At 37.3% G+C, this 19,950-nt stretch overlaps 1 protein-coding gene across 1 annotated transcript in view; it reads right to left on the bottom strand.

The window, feature by feature from the left end:
• Nucleotides 1-19,950, bottom strand: part of LOC148946801 (uncharacterized) — a 61,928-nt gene that overhangs the window by 18,381 nt on the left and 23,597 nt on the right. The window contains exon 5 of the mRNA XM_089096429.1: nucleotides 19,082-19,250. Within this exon, the coding sequence (XP_088952555.1) occupies nucleotides 19,082-19,250 (169 nt within the window). The remainder of the gene's footprint in view (nucleotides 1-19,081; nucleotides 19,251-19,950) is intronic.

Genomic DNA, 19,950 nt, shown 5'->3' with positions numbered 1-19,950 from the left:
GCCTTTTATCAACTGCTTTTTCAACCATCTGCTTTTCAGCCATATCTAATGTAAGTTTGAAAGTCTAGGGGGGCAGATGCCCCCCTGTCCCCCCTCCCTACGCCTATGATTGTATGCTTGGTAGATTATTTGATTCTACTGTTTTTCATTTTTGGTTCAATGGAGTTATTTAATTATTTTTGAAACACATATTTGGTGGAAAATACTTTTTTAATTAATATTATATAAAAGCACAATATAAAGAATCGATAAAAATCTTGAAGGGCAGTACCTAATCTTACATACCTAATATTATAACAAAATGAAAATATGGAAAAAGCAAAAGATTTATTAATAGGACAGTTAAAAAGAAATAGTACCAACAATCAAAGACCAATATTTCTACTTCACAATTGAAAGACCTTATCAATGGGGGGGGGAAACTGGGCTTGAACCAACTTATAAAAAAGGAGAGAAAAACATGAAGAAAAACAAGACAAATAAGAGACCTACCAATTGGTGTAAATCCAAGAAAATTTTGGATTGGGGGGGGGGGATTGAATTTACTGTTTGACATTCAGAAGGGGGTGGGATAAATTTGTTGTTTTTTGTATTTTTTATGACAATGCCAAGCCAGTGTTATGAGCAGCCAAATTCAGGCATGCAAACAGTAGTATTGATAAAATTAAAGGTACGAGGGTGTCTCCCTATATAGTTATAACGATTACTAGCGGGGTGTCTCTCATATAGCTATAGCGATAGAGAGCGGACAGTGCTCCCGTCAATACAAGCAGACAGTGTAATGACCGGAATTCAACCACCATGAAAATTCGGGCTGATCAGTGTTCAAAGTGCTTGATAATTCCTTTATACTATAGTAACTTCCTATCTGTCTGCTACCTTTTAATTGTTAGATGTGGTTGACTTATGTTTAACCTTGAACTAATTTACATAAATTAATTTATTATTAATTGATTTACATAAATACATTAATTTACATAATTACATTAATTTACATAATTACATTAATTAATAATTTTTTTTTTTTTTAACTTTTTTTTCATCTCTTAGAATGTCATGAAACACACTTAAAACACAAAAAATTCATATTTAATATTTTCCAACTTCAAAATGGGAATTATATAGATATGTGTGTCACAACTTTTACTATTAGAAACTTAATATTTGTAGTGACCAATTTTTTTTAGTAAGCTAGCATATCAAACGTTTTGAATGTCTATTAAAAAAATGGAGATGTAAGAAAAGGAATTTGCATACATCATATGTCAGATAGATAGGTTAACATCGAGAACATCTAAGTATAAGAATGAATATATTCTCTCTCAACATCTATTGACAGATACTTGGGATAGCTTTAACGGAATCTAAGTATTAGAGTGAGTAAATTCTTTATCAATGTCTTTTGACCGATACGTTTGATAACACTGACATAATTTAAGTATCAAATTGAACAAATTCTTTATTAAAATTCGTTATCGATATCATTTGTCGGCTACGTCAGATAACATTGACAAAATCTATCTATTATAATGAATAAATTCTTTATGATCAGCCGTTGTCGGATTTTTCATTATGAAAAAAATTGTAAGTAAGTAACAAACTCTTTCTTGAATTCACCTCGTGCGTACAAAATACAAAAACTATATAAAAAAATAATTAGGCATTGAGATAGGCAATCATCCGCCAAGACCCATAAGCAAAGGAAGTGAGAGAGACAAAAACACATATAAATGTAAGGATTCTGACATACAAAGCAACAATCACAGGCATTGAGATAGGCAAACATCCGACCAGACACATAGGCAAGGAGAGTGAGAGAGACAAAAACAAATATAAATATATGGATTCAGGCATACAAACTGACAGAGACAGGCACTGAGATAAGCAAACACCCACGCAGACACATAAGCAGAGGAAGTGAGAGAGACAGAAACATAGATAAATGTAAGGATTCTGACATACAAAGCAACAATCACAGGCATTGAGATAGGCAAACATCCACCCAGACAAATAGGCAAGGAGAGCGAGAGTGACAAAAACACATATATATATATAGATTCAGACATACAAAGGAACAGATTGAGATAGGCAAACATCCACCCAGACACATAAGTAGATGATGTGAAAGAGACAAAAACACATATAAATATATAGACTCTGACACACAAATCGACAAAGACAGTCACTGAGATAAGCAAACATCTGCTCAGACACATAAGCAAGGAGAGTAAGAGAGACAAAAACACATTCAAATATATTGATTCAGGCATAAACACCGACAGAGACAGGCATTGAGATAGGCAAACGCCCGCCCAGACACATAAGCAGAGGAAATGAGGGAGACAAAAAACACATAAAAATATATGGATTCTGACATACAAACCGACAAAAACAGGCATTGAGATAGGCAAACATCTGCCCAGACACATAAGCAGAGGAAGTGAGAGAGACAAAAACACCTATTAATATATAGATTCTGACATACAAATCGACAAAGACAGGCATTGATAAGCAAATAAGCATATAAGCAAATATCCGCCCAGAGACATAAGCAGCATGAGTGAGAGAGACAGAAACATTTTCAAATATATTGATTCTGACCTACAAACCAACTAAGACAGGCATTGAGATAGGCAAACATCCGCCCAGACACATAAGCAGAGGAAGTGAGAGAGACAAAAACACATATAAATGTAAGGATTCTGACACACAAACCAACAAAGAAAGGCATTGAGATAGGCAAACACCTGCCAAGACACATAAGCAGAGGAAGTGAGGGAGACAAAAACACATATAAATATATGGATTCAGGCATACAAACCAACAGAGACAGGCACTGAGATAAGCAAACACCCGCCCAGACACATAAGCAGAGGAAGTGAGAGAGACAAAAACACATATAAATGTAAGGATTCTGAGATACAAAGCAACAATCACAGGCATTGAGATAGGCCAACATCCGCCCAGACACATAGGCAAGGAGAGTGAGAGAGACAAAAACACATATAAATATATAGATTCTGACATACAAATCGACAAAGACAGTCACTGAGATAAGCAAACATTTGTTCAGACACATAGGCAAGGAGAGTAAGAGAGACAAAAACATATGCAAATATATTGATTCAGGCATACACTCCGACAGAGACAGGCATTGAGATAGGCAAACGCCCGCCCAGACACATAAGCAGAGGAAGTGAGGGAGACAAAAAACACATATAAATATATGGATTCTGACATACAAGCCAACAAAAACAGGCATTGAGATAGGCAAACATCCTCCCAGACACATAAGCAGAGGAAGTGAGAGAGTCAAAAACATATATAAATATATAGATTCTGACATACAAATCGACAAAGAAAGTCACTGAGATAAGCAAACATCCGCCCAGACACATAGGCAAGGAGAGTGAGAGAGACAGAAACATATGCAAATATATTGATTCTGACATACTAACCGACAAAAACAGGCATTGAGATAGGCAAACATTCGCCCAGACACATAAGCAGAGGAAGTGAGACAAAAACACATATAAATGTAAGGATTCTGACACACAAACCAACAAAGACAGGCATTGAGATAGGCAAATACCTGCCCAGACACATAAGCAGAGGAAATGAGTGAGACAAAAACGCATATAAATATATGGATTCAGGCATACAAACCGACAGAGACAGGTACTGAGATAAGCAAACACCCACCCAGACACATAAGCAGAGGAAGTGAGAGAGACAAAATCACATATAAATATAAGGATTCTGACATACAAAGCAACAATCACAGGCATTGAGATAGGCAAACATCCGCCCAGACACATAGGCAAGGAGAGTGAGAGAGACAAAAACACATGTAAATATATGGATTCAGGCATACAAACTGACAGAGACAGGCACTGAGATAAGCAAACACCCACCCAGACACATAAGCAGAGGAAGTGAGTGAGACAAAAACACATATAAATGTAATGATTCTGACATACAAATCAGCAATCACCATCATTGAGATAGGCAAACATCCGCCCAGACACATAGGCAAGGAGAGCGAGAGTGACAAAAAAACACATATAAACATATAGATTCAGACACACAAACGAACAATCACAGGCATTGAGATAGGCAAACACCCGCCCAGACACATAAGCAGAGGAAGTGAGAGAGACGAAAACACATATAAATGTGAGGATTCTGACATACAAAGCAACAATCACCATCATTGAGATAGACAAACATCCGCCTAGACACATAGCCAAGGAGAGTGAGAGTGACAAAAATACATATAAATATATAGATTCAGACTTACAAAGGAACAATCACAGGCATTGAGATAGGCAAACACCCGACCAGACACATAAGTAGAGGAAGTGAAAGAGACAAAAACATATATAAATATATAGATTCTGACATACAAATCGACAAAGACAGTCACTGAGATAAGCAAACATCCGCTCAGACACCTAGGAAAGGATAGTTAGAGAGACAAAAACCCATGCAAATATATTGATTTAGACATACAAACCGAAAGAGACAGGCATTGAGATAGGCAAACACCCACTCAGACACATAAGCAGATGAAGTGAGGGAGACTAAAACACATATAAATATATAGATTCTGACATACAAGCCGACAAAAACAGGCATTGAGATAGGCAAACTTCCGCCAAGACACATAAGCAGAGGAAGTGAGAGAGACAAAGACATATATAAATATATAGATTCTGACATACAAATCGACAAAGACATGCATTGAGATACGCAAACATCCGCCCAGACACATAAGCAGCGTGAGTGAGAGAGACAGAAACAATTTAAAATATATTGATTCTGACATACAAACCGACAAAGACAGGCATTGAGATAGGCAAACATCCGCCCAGACACATAAGCAGAGGAAGTGAGATAGACAAAAACACATATAAATGTAAGGATTCTGACATACAAACCAGCAAAGAAAGGCATTGAGATAGGCAAACACCTGCCAAGACACATAAGCAGAGGAAGTGAGGGAGACAAAAACACATATAAATATATGGATTCAGGCATACAAACCAACAAAGACAGGTACTGAGATAAGGAAACACCCACCCAGACACATAAGCAGAGGAAGTGAGAGAGACAAAAACACATATAAATGTAAGGATTCTGACATACAAAGCAACAATCACAGGCATTGAGATAGGCCAACATCCCCCCAGACACATAGGCAAGGAGAGTGAGAGAGACAAAAACACATATAAATATATAGATTCTGACATACAAATCGACAAAGACAGTCACTGAGATAAGCAAACATTTGTTCAGACACATAGGCAAGGAGAGTAAGAGAGACAAAAACATATGCAAATATATTGATTCAGGCATACACTCCGACAGAGACAGGCATTGAGATAGGCAAACGCCCGCCCAGACACATAAGCAGAGGAAGTGAGGGAGACAAAAAACACATATAAATATATGGATTCTGACATACAAGCCAACAAAAACAGGCATTGAGATAGGCAAACATCCTCCCAGACACATAAGCAGAGGAAGTGAGAGAGGCAAAAACATATATAAATATATAGATTCTGACATACAAATCGACAAAGAAAGTCACTGAGATAAGCAAACATCCGCCCAGACACATAGGCAAGGAGAGTGAGAGAGACAGAAACATATGCAAATATATTGATTATGACATACGAATACAACCCGACAAAGACAGGCATTGAGATAGGCAAACATCCTCCCAGAAACATAAGCACACGAAGTGAGAGAGACAAAAACACATATAAATTTAAGGATTCAGACACACAAACCAACAAACACAGGCATTGAGATAGGCAAATAACTGCCCAGACACATAAGCAGAGGAAATGAGGGAGACAAAAACGCATATAAATATATGGATTCAGCCATACAAACCGACAGAGACAGGTACTGAGATAAGCAAACACCCACCCAGACACATAAGCAGAGGAAGTGAGAGAGACAAAAACACATATAAATGTAAGGATTCTGACATACAAAGCAACAATCACAGGCATTGATATAGGCAAACATCCGCCCGGACACATAGGCAAGGAGAGTGAGAGAGACAAAAACACAAACAAATGTATTGATTTAGGCATACAAACCGACAGAGACAGGCATTGAGATAGGCAAACACCCACGCAGACACATAAGCAGAGGAAGTGAGAGAGACAAAAACACATATAAATGTAAGGATTCTGACATACAAAGCAGCAATCACCATCATTGAGATAGGCAAACATCCGCCTAGACACATAGGCAAGGAGAGCGAGAGTGACAAAAACACATATAAATATATAGATTCAGACATACAAAGGAACAATCACAGGCATTGAGATAGGCAAACACCCGCCCAGACACATAAGCAGAGGAAGTGAGAGAGACGAAAACACATATAAATTTGAGTATTCTGACATACAAAGCAACAATCACCATCATTGAGATAGACAAACATCCGCCTAGACACATAGCCAAGGAGAGTGAGAGTGACAAAAATACATATAAATATATAGATTCAGACATACAAAGGAACAATCACAGGCATTGAGATAGGCAAACACCCGACCAGACACATAAGTAGAGGAAGTGAAAGAGACAAAAACATATATAAATATATAGATTCTGACATACAAATCGACAAAGACAATCACTGAGATAAGCAAACATCTGCCCAGACACCTAGGCAAGGAGAGTGAGAGAGACAAAAACACTTGCAAATATATTGATTCAGGCATACAAACCGACAGAGACAGGAATTAAGATAGGCAAACACCCACTCAGACCCATACGCAGAGGAAGTGAGGGAGACAAAAACACATATAAATATATGGATTCTGACATACAAGCCGACAAAAACAGGCATTGAGATAGGCAAACTTCCGCCAAGACACATAAGCAGAGGAAGTGAGAGAGACAAAGACATATATAAATATATAGATTCTGACATACAAATCGACAAAGACAGTCACTGAGATAAGCAAACATCTGCCCAGACACAAAGGCAAGGAGACTGAGAGAGACAAAAACACATGCGAATATATTGATTCAGGCATACAAACCGACAGAGACAGGCATTGAGATAGGCAAAAACCCGCCCAGACACATAAGCAGAGGAAGTGAGGGAGAAAAAAAACACATAAATATATGGATTCTGTCATATAAACCGACAAACACACGCATTGAGATAGGCAAACATCCGCCCAGACACATAAGCAGAGGAAGTGAAAGAGACAAAAATACCTATAAATATATAGATTCTGACATACAAATCGACAAAGACAGGCATTGAGATCATCAAACATCCGCCCAGACACATAGGCAGGGAGAGTGAGAGAGTCAAAAACACATGCAAATATATTGATTCAGGCATACAAACTGACAGAGACAGGCATTGACATAGGCAAACACCCACCCAGACACATAAGTAGAGGAAGTGAAAGAGACAAAAACATATATAAATATATAGATTCTGACATACAAATCGACAAAGACAGTCACTGAGATAAGCAAACATCTGCCCAGACACATAGGCAAGGAGAGTGAGAGAGACAAAAACACATGCAAATATATTTATTCAGGCATACAAACCGACAGAGACAGGCATTGAGATAGGCAAAAACCCACCCAAACACATAAGCAGAGGATGTGAGGGAGACAAAAAAAACATATAAATATATGGATTCTGAAATACAAACCGACAAATACAGGCATTGAGATAGGCAAACATCAACCCAGACAAATAAGCAGAGGAAGTGAGAGAGACAAAAACACATATAAATATATAGATTCTTACATACAAATCGACAAAGACAGTCACTGAGATAAGCAAAAATCTGCCCAGACACATAGGCACGGAGAGTGAGAGAGACAAAAACACATGCAAATATATTGATTCAGGCATACAAACCGACAGAGACAGGCATTGAGATAGGCAAAAACCCACCCAGACACATAAGCAGAGGAAGTGAGGGAGACAAAAAACACATAAATATAAGGATTCTGACATACAAGCCGACGAAAACAGGCATTGAGATAGGCAAACATCCGCCCAGAAACATAAGCAGAGGAAGTGCGAGAGACAAAAACACCTATAAATATATAGATTCGGACGTACAAATCGACAAAGACATGCATTGAGATAAGGAAACATCTGCCCAGACACATAGGCAAGGAGAGTGAGAGAGTAAAAAACACATGCAAATATATTGATTCTGACATACAAACCGGCATATACAGGCATTGAGATAGGCAAACACCCACCCAGACACATAAGCAGAGGAAGTGAGGGAGACAAAAACACGTATAAATATATGGATTCTGACATACAAACCGACAAAGACAGGCATTGAGATAGGCATACATCCGCCCAATCACATAAGCAAAGGAAGTGTGAGAGATAAAAACACACATAAATGTAAGGATTCTGACACACAAACCAACAAAGAGAGGCATTGAGATAGGCAAACACCCGCCCAGACAAATAAGAAGAGGAAGTGAGGAAGACAAAAACACATATAAATATATGGATTCAGGCATATAAACTGACAGGGACAGGCACTGAGATAAGCAAACACCAACTCAGATACATAAGCGGATGAAGTGTGAGAGACAAAAAACACATATAAATGTAAGGAATCTGACACACAAAGCGACAATCACAGCCATTGAGATAGGTAAACATCAACCAAGACAAATAAGCAGAGAAAAGGAGAAAGACAAAAACACTAATAAGTAAATGGATTCTCACATACTAACCAACAAAGACAGACACTAAGATAAGCAAAAATCAGCCCAGACACTTAGGCCCAGAGATGGAGAGAGACGAAAACCCAAGCAAATATATAGATTCAGACATACAAAGCAATGGCAGGCTTAGAGATAGGCAAACACCCACCCAGACACATAAGCGGAGGAAGTGAGAGAGAGAGACAAAAAAAAACACATATAAATAAATGGATTCTGACATACAAACCAACAATGACAGGCATTGAGATAGGCAAACTCTCGCTCAGACGCACAGTCATATGGAGAGAGATATCCAAAAAGTTGGGTTGATCTAGGTTTACTTTGAGTGGCGTGCCACTCTAAGTGAACCTAGATCAACCCTATTTTTTGGATTTCTCTCTCCTTATGACTGTGCGTCCGAGCGAGAGTTTGCCTATCTCAATACCTGTCATTGTTGGTTTGTATGTCAGAATCCATTTAATTTATATGTGTTTTTTTTTGTCTCTCTCTCTCACTTCCTCCGCTTATGTGTCTCGGCGGGTGTTTGCTTATCTCAGTATCTGTCTTTGTTGGTTTGTATTTGAGAATCCATTTATTTATTAGTGTTTTGTCTCTCTCCCTTCCTCTGCTTATTTGTCTGGGTTGATGTTTGCCTATCTCAATGCCTGTGATTGTTGCTTTGTATGTCAGAATCCTTACATTTATATGGGTTTTTTGTCTCTCACACTTCCTCTGCTTATGTGTCTGAGTGGGTGTTTGCTTATCTCAGTGCCTATCCCTGTCAGTTTGTATGCCTGAATCCATATATTTATATGTGTTTTTGTCTCCCTCACTTCCTCTGCTTATTTGTCTGGGCGGGTGTTTGCCTATCTCAATGCCTCTCTTTGTGGGTTTGTTTGTCAGAATCCTTAGATTTATATGTGTTTTTATCCCTCCCACTTCTTCTGGCTATACGGTTGTGCGGATGTTTGGCGATCACAATGTCGGTTATATGACTGAATTTATATATTTATACGTGCTTCTGTCTCCGTCACTTCCTCTACTTATGTGTCTAGGCGGATGTTTGCCTATCTCAGTGCCTGTTTCTGTCGGTTTGTATGTCAGAATCCATATATTTGAATGTGTTTTTGACTCTCTCACTCTCCCTGCCTATGTGTCTGGGCGGATGTTTGCCTATCTCAATGCCTATCTTTGTCGATTTGTATGTCAGAATCTACATATTTATTTGTGTTTTTGTCTCTCTCACTTCCTCTGCTTATGTGTCTGGGCGGATGTTTGCCTATCTCAATGATTGTGTTTGTCGGCTTGTATGTCAGAATCTATATATTTATGTGTTTTTTGTCTCACTCACTTCCTCTGCTTATGTGTCTGGGTGGGTTTTTGCCTATCTCAATGCCTGTCTCTGTCGGTTTGTATGCCTGAATCAATATATTTGCATGTCTTTTTGTCTCTCTCACTCTCCTTGCCTATGTGTCTGGGCGGATGTTTGCTTATCTCAGTGACTGTCTTTGTTGATTTGTATGTCAGAATCTATATATTTATATATGTTTTTGTCTCTCTCACTTCCTCTGCTTATGTGTCTGGGCGGATGTTTGCCTATATCAATGCCTGTTTTTGTCGGGTTGTATGTCAGAATACATATATTTATATGTTTTTTTTGTCTCCCTCACTTCCTCTGCTTATGTGTCTGGGTGGGTTTTTGCCTATCTGAATGCCTGTCTCTGTCGGTTTGTATGCCTGAATCAATATATTTGCATGTGTTTTTTTCTCTCTCGCTCTCCTTGCCTATGTGTCTGGGCGGATGTTTGATTATCTCACTGACTGTCTTTGTCGATTTGTATGTCAGAATCCATATATTTATATGTATTTTTGTCTCTATCACTTCCTCTACTTATGTGTCTGGGCGGGTTTTGCCTATCTCAGTGCCTGTGTTTGTCGGTTTGTATGACTGAATCAATATATTTGCATGTGTTTTTGACTTTCTCACTCTCCCTGCCAATGTGTCTGGGCGGATGTTTGCTTATCTCAATGCCTCTCTTTGTTGATTTGTATGTCAGAATCCATATATTCATAGATGTTTTTGTCTCTTTCAATTCCTCTGCTTATGTGTCTGGGCGGATGTTTGCCTATCTCAATGCCTGTTTTTGTCGGCTTGTATGTCAGAATCCATATATTTATATGTGTTTTTTGTCTCCCTCACTTCCTCTGCTTATGTGTCTGGGTGGGTTTTGCCTATCTCAATGCCTGTCTCTGTCGGTTTGTATGCCTGAATCAATATATTTGCATGTGTTTTTGTCCCTTTCACTCTCCTTGCCTACGTGTCTGGGCAGATGTTTGCTTATCTCAGTGACTGTCTTTGTCGATTTGTATGTCAGAATCTATATATTAATATATGTTTTTGTCTCTCTCACTTCCTCTGCTTATGTGTCTGGTCGGGTGTTTGCCTATCTCAATGCCTGTGATTGTCCCTTTGTATGTCTGAATCTATATATTTATATGTATTTTTGTCACTCTCACTCTCCTTGGCTATGTGTCTAGGCGGATGTTTGTCTATCTCAATGATGGTGATTGTTGCTTTGTATGTCAGAATCCTCACATTTATATGTGTTTTTGTCTCTCTCACTTCCTCTGCTTATGTGTCTGGGCGGATGTTTGACCATATCAATGCATGTGATTGTATGTTTGTATGTCTGAATCTATATATTTATATGTGTTTTGTCACTCTCTCTTTTCTTGCCTATGTGTCTGGGCGGATGTTTTTCTCTCTCAATGATGGTGGTTGTTGCTTTGTATGTCAAAATCCTTACATTTATATGTCTTTTTGTCTCTCTCACTTCCTCTGCTTATGTGTCTGGGCGGGCGTTTGCTTATCTCAGTGCCTGTCTCTGTCAGTTTGTGTGCCTGAATCCATATATTTATATGTGTTTTTGTCTCTCTCACTCTCCTTGCCTATGTGTCTGGGCGGATGTTTGTCTATCTCAATGCCTGTGATTGTTGCTTTGTATGTCAGAATCCTTACATTTCTATGTGTTTTTGTCTCTCTCACTTCCTCTGCTTATGTGTCTGGGTGGGTATTTGCCTATCTCAATGCCTGTCTTTGTTGGCTTGTGTGTCAGAATCCTTACATTTATATGTGTTTTTGTCTCTCTCACTTCCTCTACTTATGTATCTGGGCGGATGTTTGCCTATCTCAATGCCTGTCTTTGTCGGTTTGTATGTCAGAATCAATATATTTTCATATGTTTCTGGCTCTCTCACTCTCCTTGCCTATGTGTCTGGGCGGATGTTTGCTTATCTCCGTGACTGTCTTTGTCGATTTGTATGTCAGAATCTTTATTTTTTTATGTGTTTTTGTCTCCCTCACTTCCTATGGTTATGTTTCTGGGCGGATTTTTGCCTATCTCAATGCCTGTCTGTGTCGGTTTATATGTCATAATCAATATATTTTTATTTGTTTCTGTCTCTATCAATCTCGCTGCTTATGTGTCTGGGTGGATGTTTGCTTATCCCAACGCCCATCTTTGTCAATTTGTATGACAGAATCTATATATCTATAGATGTTTTTGTCTCTGTAACTTCCTCTGCTTATGTGTCTGGGCGGATGTTTGCCTATCTCAATGCCTGTTTTTGTCTGTTTGTATGTCAGAATCCATATATTCATATGTTGTTTTTGTCTCCCTCACTTCCTCTGCTTATGTGTCTGGGCTAGTGTTTTCTTATCTCAAAACCTGTCTTTGTCAATATGTAGGCATGAACCAATAAATTTGCATGTGTTTTTGTCCCTTTATCTCTCCTTGCCTAGGTGTCTGATAATATGTTTGCTTATCGCAGTGACTGCATGTTTCGATGTGTGTTTCAGAGTACATATATTTATATGTGTTTTTGGCTATTTCACTTTCTCTACTTATGTGTCTCGGCGGGTGTTTGCCTATCTCAATCTGTTCCTTTGTATGTCTGAATCTATATATTTATATGTGTTTTTGTCACTCTCGCTCTCCTTGCCTATTTGTCTGGGCGGATGTTTGCCTATCTCAATGCCTGTGATTGTTTTTTTGTATGTCAGAATCCTTACATTCATATGTGTTTTTTGTCTCTGACGCTTCCTATGCTTATGTCTCTGGGGGGGTGCTTGCATTTCTCAGGGCCTGTCTCTGTCGGTTTGTATGCCTGAATCATTGTATTTATATGTGTTTTTGTCTCTCTCTCTCTACTTGCCTATGTGTCTGGGAGGATGTTTGTCTATCTCAATGCCTGTGATTGTTGCTTTGTATGTCATAATCCTTACATTTATATGTGTTTTTTGTCTCTCACTTCCTCTGCCTATGGGTCTGGGCGGATGATTGCCTATCTCAATGCTTAATTATTTGTTTTTATAATTTTTGTATTGTGTATGCAAGAGGTGAATTCAAGAAAGTTTATTACTTACTTAAAAATTTTTTTCATAATGACAAATCCGACGACGGCTGATGATAAAGAATTTATTCATTCTAATAGATAGATTTTGTCAATGTTATCTGACGTAGCCGACAAATGATATCGAAAACGAATTTTAATAAAGAATTTGTTCAATCTGATACTTAAATTATGTCAGTGTTATCAAACGTATCGGTCAAAAGACATTGATAAAGAATTTACTCACTTAAAAACTTAGATTCCGTCAAAGCTATCCCAAGTATCTGTCAATAGATGTTGATAGAGAGTTTATTCATTCTTATACTTATATTTTCTCTATGTTAACCTATCTATCCGACATATGATGTATGCAAATTCCTCTTCATACATCTCGGATGTTTTAATAGACATTCTAAACGTTTGATATGATGGCTTACTCAAAAAATTGGTCACTACAAATATTAATTTTCTAATAGTAAAAGTTGCGACACACATATCTATATCATTCCCATTTTGAAGTTGGAAAATATTAAATATGAATTTTTTGTGTTTTAAGTGTGTTTCATGACATTCTAAGAGATGTAAAAAAAAGTTAAAAAAGAAAAAATATTAATTAATGTAATTATGTAAATTAATGTAATTATGTAAATTAATGTAATTATGTAAATTAATGTAATTATGTAAATTAATGTAATTATGTAAATTAATGTAATTATGTAAATTAATTAATAATAAATTAATTTATGTAAATTAGTTCAAGGTTAAACATAAGTCAATCACATCTAACAATTAAAAGGTAGCAGACAGATAGGAAGTTACTATAGTATAAAGGAATCATCACGCACTTGAACACAGATCAACACGAATTTTCACGGTGGTTGAATTCCGGTCATTACACTGTCTGCTTGTATTGGCGGGAGTACTGTCCGCTTGAAACTGCTATAGCTATATGGGAGACACCCCGCTTGTAATTGTTATAGCTATATAGGGAGACACCCTCGTACCTTTAATTGTATCAATACTACTGCAAATTGGTATTAAAGCTGTTGCACCGCATATCAGTTTACATTCACCACCGTGTTCATAAGCTCAACCTTTCGTTGGGTGCTTGTATTTAGAACTTAGACGAATGGCATCTTTTTCCTCCATTCTTCAAGAGCTGTATTGTTTTATCGTGAATAGCAACATACACTACCAACTGTTTGTTAATGTTCAGAAAGCCACTAACATAACTGTTCCTCAGTTGGAGAAGCCATCTACTACAAGATTTGTATACTTAAGTTCTCTGTAATTATTAAAAACTTTTAAATTGCTTCTTACGATTATTAGTTAATTTTGGGAGTGGCCTGTGCTAACCACTGTGAAGGAACGTCGCTCTTAAACAACTGTGAACACGCCACTTTGGGGGGCCCACAGAAGTTGCTTTGCCCCCCCCCCCTTAGTTCAGAATGAAATGGCGCCGCTGGTTTTAAGTGCATACTTATACGAACCTTCATTGAAGTTCAGATATTTCTAAAGAGTTTGGCCTTTATTTTAATGTTTTAGGATGAACAGAGGCGGTGATACATCATATAACGCAGAGCTTTAATTCGATGAATATAGGCAGTAAAGTGGCCAATATTTGCTAATCCAAAAACGAAATGTAAATTAATACTATCTTTGCAGTTCTCATGCGTTTACCTTTATTATATAAATCCCCTCAAAAAACAAGAATTTTTGTAAAAACCACCCTGCTTCGCAAAAAAAGCAAACGCAAATTTTATGACAGCCAAAAAAGTAATGATATCAATTTCTTCGCCTGTGTGCCATAAAAATACCCGAAAAAAAATCTTTGACAATACGAAAAAGTTTAAATATTATGTTTTTCAATCCTGTTGTGACAGCACAATCCTGAAATATTATTTTGACAGCCTAAAGAAATTGTGATTTTAAGTCTCACCTTTTTTTTAACACGAAATGAAGATTTTCACCTCCCAGTTGGCTTTTCTGGTAATACGGACAGATTCTCGAGATAAATCTAAATTTAAGTAAATACTTTTAGGCGTTATGCGTCATCTGTAAAATATAACCGAGACCACACAGAGTAACTGAAACTTTGTTTCGAACTTGTTTGGGAAAAGAAACAGTCTCAGCAATTAAAAACTTACTTATAACTCAAATATCAAAAACTAATTACAAAAATAACTTTGAAGTGTTACAATGTCCTAACCCCAACCGGAGCAAGCGGTCCTAATCCACATCCTAATATTGCCACTGCATTAGGGGGATGCTCCCGCCGTCCCCACTGGATCTGCCACAGTTATTGTCTAGTCATTTTCCGACGTTTTTTATCCCCACCAACCTCCTTTATTCCCGGGGTTTGGTGCGTTACCCCCATAAAATTTCCTCCCGGAAGATCTGCCCCCCCCCCCATAAAAATTCCACCCGGAAAATAGCCCCGTGACAAAGTCCTTTCCGGAAAATTACCCCCATGCAGAAAATTCCTATCCCCAGGAAAGTTTCCTCGCTGAAAATGCTCCACCGGAGCTCCCCCACCCCGAAAATTTATTCCTATAGGAAGTTTACCCAAATTCAAAATGGAGCAGACAATTAAGATAAATAAAAAGAATGAAGAAAATCGTACGTCAGATATCATAAAGGAGGGGCTGTTGGTCAATGTGTAGGTAGTAGGATGTCTGGTACCTAAAAACGCAGATTTCAGTTTCTGAAATCTCCACGAGTTTTCAGATAAATATAGGAAGAGGTTTGGGAGAGGGTAGGAATTAATCTCTCATCTCCCTTCATTTAGACTGAGCCTGGACAAGGGTGCTTGCAGCTTAAACCTACTTTCTTATTACGGAAAAATGTTTCAGACATTGATTTTAAGCTTCATTTAACTAAACTAATTTGTTTCATATTTCGTAAAATTATGCAATGGTGTGTACGCATCAGCTATTGTGAAGGAGGGGTTGTGGATCATTTTGTAGAGGAGGTGGGGCCAGATACCTCAAAGAATACACTTTAATGCAAAGACATCCCTACTCTCACTGAGCCCTCAAAGGAACATAGAATGAGTTCTAAAGAAGGGGAGGGGTAGGTAGAAATTGATATAAAATCCCTTTTGGTTTCCGGGAATCTGTCTGGTTTAAGCCTTTATATTGGTAATGGGGGTGGGATGGGGTATTAATTCTCTCTCTATTGTGACAGTCTTTTCCTATGTAGCATAAATGTTATATTCATGGGTCTACCGGTACAAAGATGGAAAAGGCAAGACAATGCATCATGAGCCTCACCAATAAATTTCTTGAGGAGGGGGGATAGAGAAATTCTAGCAGTAGTTTCGTTTTCAGTTATCTTAAATGGTAAAATTTCTCCGAGGATTTTTTCGTGAGGGGAGGGATTTTCTGCAGTAGAAATTCTCCATGAGAAATTACATTTTTATAGAAATTCTTCGAAACAGATTGAGATGGATGGAATTAAATTTGACAGTAATCGTTTATTGTTTTTGTTTTTTGCTTCGGGATCATGATATTCTGTTGTTTTATTGTGTAAGAATTATTTATCTAAGTTTTTTTTTGGTACACGGTTTCACCCTTCTTTTTATTATAGATTATACTTTTTTTTCTATTTCTTTTGTTTTGTTAGTAGCACATCCTCGCAAGCAACGCTTTTGATCTGCTACCGATTGGTTTTGTCTCTTGTTTTTTATTTTTTTATTTTTTTTTTTTGATTTTTTTTTTTAATAAATTGGTATTACTACTACATGCTTGCTTGTAGCCTCGCTTGCCACAACCTCGCTTGCCCTTTCAAGCTTATTGTCTTTCTTGGCAGGCGAAAGGCGAATAGTGTTTGTTTTCTTTTTTAATAAATGTATATCTCATCTCATCTCATGGGGGAACTTTCCGCCAAAGAAACTTCCCACTGGAGGGGGGGGAGGATTTTTGGGGAAACATTTTCCATGAAGGGGGATTTCCGGAATGATCTGAAAAACGAACGGAAATCGAATAAAAATTATATCTTTGAATAGAAGTAGGCCAAGGAGAGCCTTCCAGGTGGAATTATCCACAGGAAATTTTCCGGGGGGAATTTTCGGCGAGGACGAAATTGTCAGGGGGAGTTTGCCAGGGAGTATTCTACGCTGGAGGAACTTTTGATGTTGGAATCTATTGTGCGGGGGGAATTTTCCATGGGTGGGGATTTCCGGCATTATTTGAAAACTCATCAGAAATTAAACACAAAACAAGCTTTTTCAACTGAAAGTAAGGAGCAACATCAGAACGTAAAATGAACAGAAACTATTCGGTATATGAGAGAGTTTTCTTCTCCTCAATATATCTCTCTTTATGCTAATCTCTCCGTTTAATTAAAAGAAGAAGGTTTTAGGGAGGGGGATTCCCGACATAAATTAAAAAACGATGAAAACTTAAAAAATTAAATATTTCTTTCAAATGAACGTCGGGAGAATTTTTTTGGGAGAATTGTCAGGGAAAATTCCCCCCGGGGTGGGGAAAATTTCAGCGTGAAGGGAATTGCCCGGAAAGATCTCTCCAGGGAGTATTTTATGCGGGAGGAATTTTAAGCAGGGAATTTTCCAAAGGAAAGATTTTCGTTGGGAGAGGGGAGAATTTTCCGCTGGAAATTTTCACACGAGAGGGAGGAGGATTTCCTAGCGTTACTTGAAAAATGATCATATGTTAAATAAAAAAAGTAACTGAAAGAAGGAGCACAACTGAAACATAAAACGATCAGAAACTACTCCAAGCATGAGTAGGGCTGTCCCATCGTAAATATCTCGCTTGTTACGCTAAAGCATTTTAGTGTTTTGAAAAATTGTCTTATTCCAATTGAAAGGCCCTTGTGGTTCAGCAACTGTTCTTAAAGAATTGGGATAAAAAGTACAACTTTAGCGTAAAGAGCGATGGGTTGAGGAGGGACAGCCCTTTGGTGGATGGAATAATAATTTCTGTTTGTTTTATATTTTAATGTTGCTCCTTTCTTTATGTCGGAAAAAAACGTGTTTTTTTCTTTAATCCCTTTTTGATTGATCTCAATTTCTTCTTCCCATTTTTACAGAAAAAGATCAGTTGTTGAGTTTTTTCCACACTCATTTTTAAATTCCATGTTGAACATCTCCTTTTACTGATTTTTTTTTTTTGACATTTGGGATTCCTTATTTATTCGGTCATGATGATTTATAAGAAGTATAATTTTAGCTCATTCTTATCCTAATTGAAAAAATGAAAAGTTTGGAACAGAAGAGAAAAAAACTATTCTTTTCTAAAGGCTTTACTAAAATCACAAGACAGTTCAGAGCCTAAAATCCAATAAACAGAAATATAAAACTCGTTTTATGAAGCGTTGATCAATATAAACATTTTTACAGAAGAAATGTACTAAAGAAATTTTTTTTTTTTTTAAAGAAAATCTTTCAGTAAAGGAAAATTTTTCCTTATGTGGTCCCCTTTTAAAATGTTTCAAATGAAATTTTTACATTATTAACAGCCTTAAAAATGTAGTCCTGTTTTTCTCCTTCAATGGTTTCAGCATAAGAAGAGATAAAACTTTATCTAGGCTAAGAAAAGAATATTCTTAAAAAAAAGTAGACAGTTCTATTAGAGAGGCTGCCAACTATCCAACGTGTGGTGAACACAATAATGTTCTATTTCTTCTACCGAGGCATAGTAAACTTCTTTCGTACCACTCTTCTTCACTTCACTTCACACAGCATGCCCTTCACGCTATATGTAACACACTTCGAAAGCGTGTAGCGAGCGTAACCTAGTGCACACACATTTTTAAGGTGAGTAACTCTTGTTTTTTTTTAAGTTGGGTACAAAAGTAATCATAGAGTCTTACAAATCCCTGAATATGGGTTATACGATAATCTAATCATAATTTTTGTAAAATGTGGTGATAATGATCATAGAGCATTCGATAAATGAAAACATTGCTAGCCTCACTAGTTCTCAGAACCTACCTGCATTTTCGATAAACGACAGGCTGAACTTGCTTTGGATGGTGTTGTGTTCCTTGGACAATCTCGACCCATTTACCTCGTAGTTCAGAATATCCGAATAGTGGAAATACTATTTTTGTTTCTATATCGCAGCATGATGTTGGCATATCACAATTCTTAATATTGATGCCTGTAAGGTTTTCAATTATTGTTAAGTGTTCAAAATATAATACTCTGTTTTCAGTGTTCCGTTCATCTGCTACTTTTCAATAAAGTGCACCCCAATTTTTTTAGGGACGAATTTCTTGGTATTTACTTCCTTTTAAATATAATAAAGTTCAAAATTAAATAAGAATAATATTACACTGGTCTTGACTAGGCCGTATTACCAGGGAGAGCTGAATAGTCTGTGTCATTTTGCACAAAGTATTATAAATAATATTCCGCTGTTTTGCAAGGCGATACAGACAAGGATAAAGACACATGAAAGGGCCCACTCTACTTATATGAAGGAAGAAAACCTACAGAAGCCTGTTTTAAATTTAGGATAGCTTAGTTAGGTGGCAGCTAACATTTAAAACAGCTTGCAGTGTCATTCCGTCAAATTCTTTTGTGGCTTCCTTCAAATAAATTTTTCACATGCACTTGCAACATTATTTCTGCCTTGCAGCAGTCACAAACTATGCTCTGTGTCAGGAAATATGTTATTACAGTATACCAAAAAGAAAATCGGGGAACCTTTTTCTCAAAAAGTGGAATTTCACCAGCTTTTTCATTTCCAAATACATTTTTCTATAGTCTCAAATACTGAAACGAAATTACAAGATTGAACAAACCGTTCTGAAATAACTAAGTTATTTTGTTAATCTGCTATCTTATAATTACATTAA

The sequence above is a fragment of the Artemia sp. Qi Xiang Cuo genome, chromosome 11 (genome assembly GCF_049724085.1).
Source record: "Artemia sp. Qi Xiang Cuo chromosome 11, ASM4972408v1, whole genome shotgun sequence".
NCBI lineage: Eukaryota > Metazoa > Arthropoda > Branchiopoda > Anostraca > Artemiidae > Artemia > Artemia sp. Qi Xiang Cuo.
The sequence above is the reverse complement of the archived record's forward strand: the minus strand, read 5'-3'. Positions and strand labels throughout refer to the sequence as shown.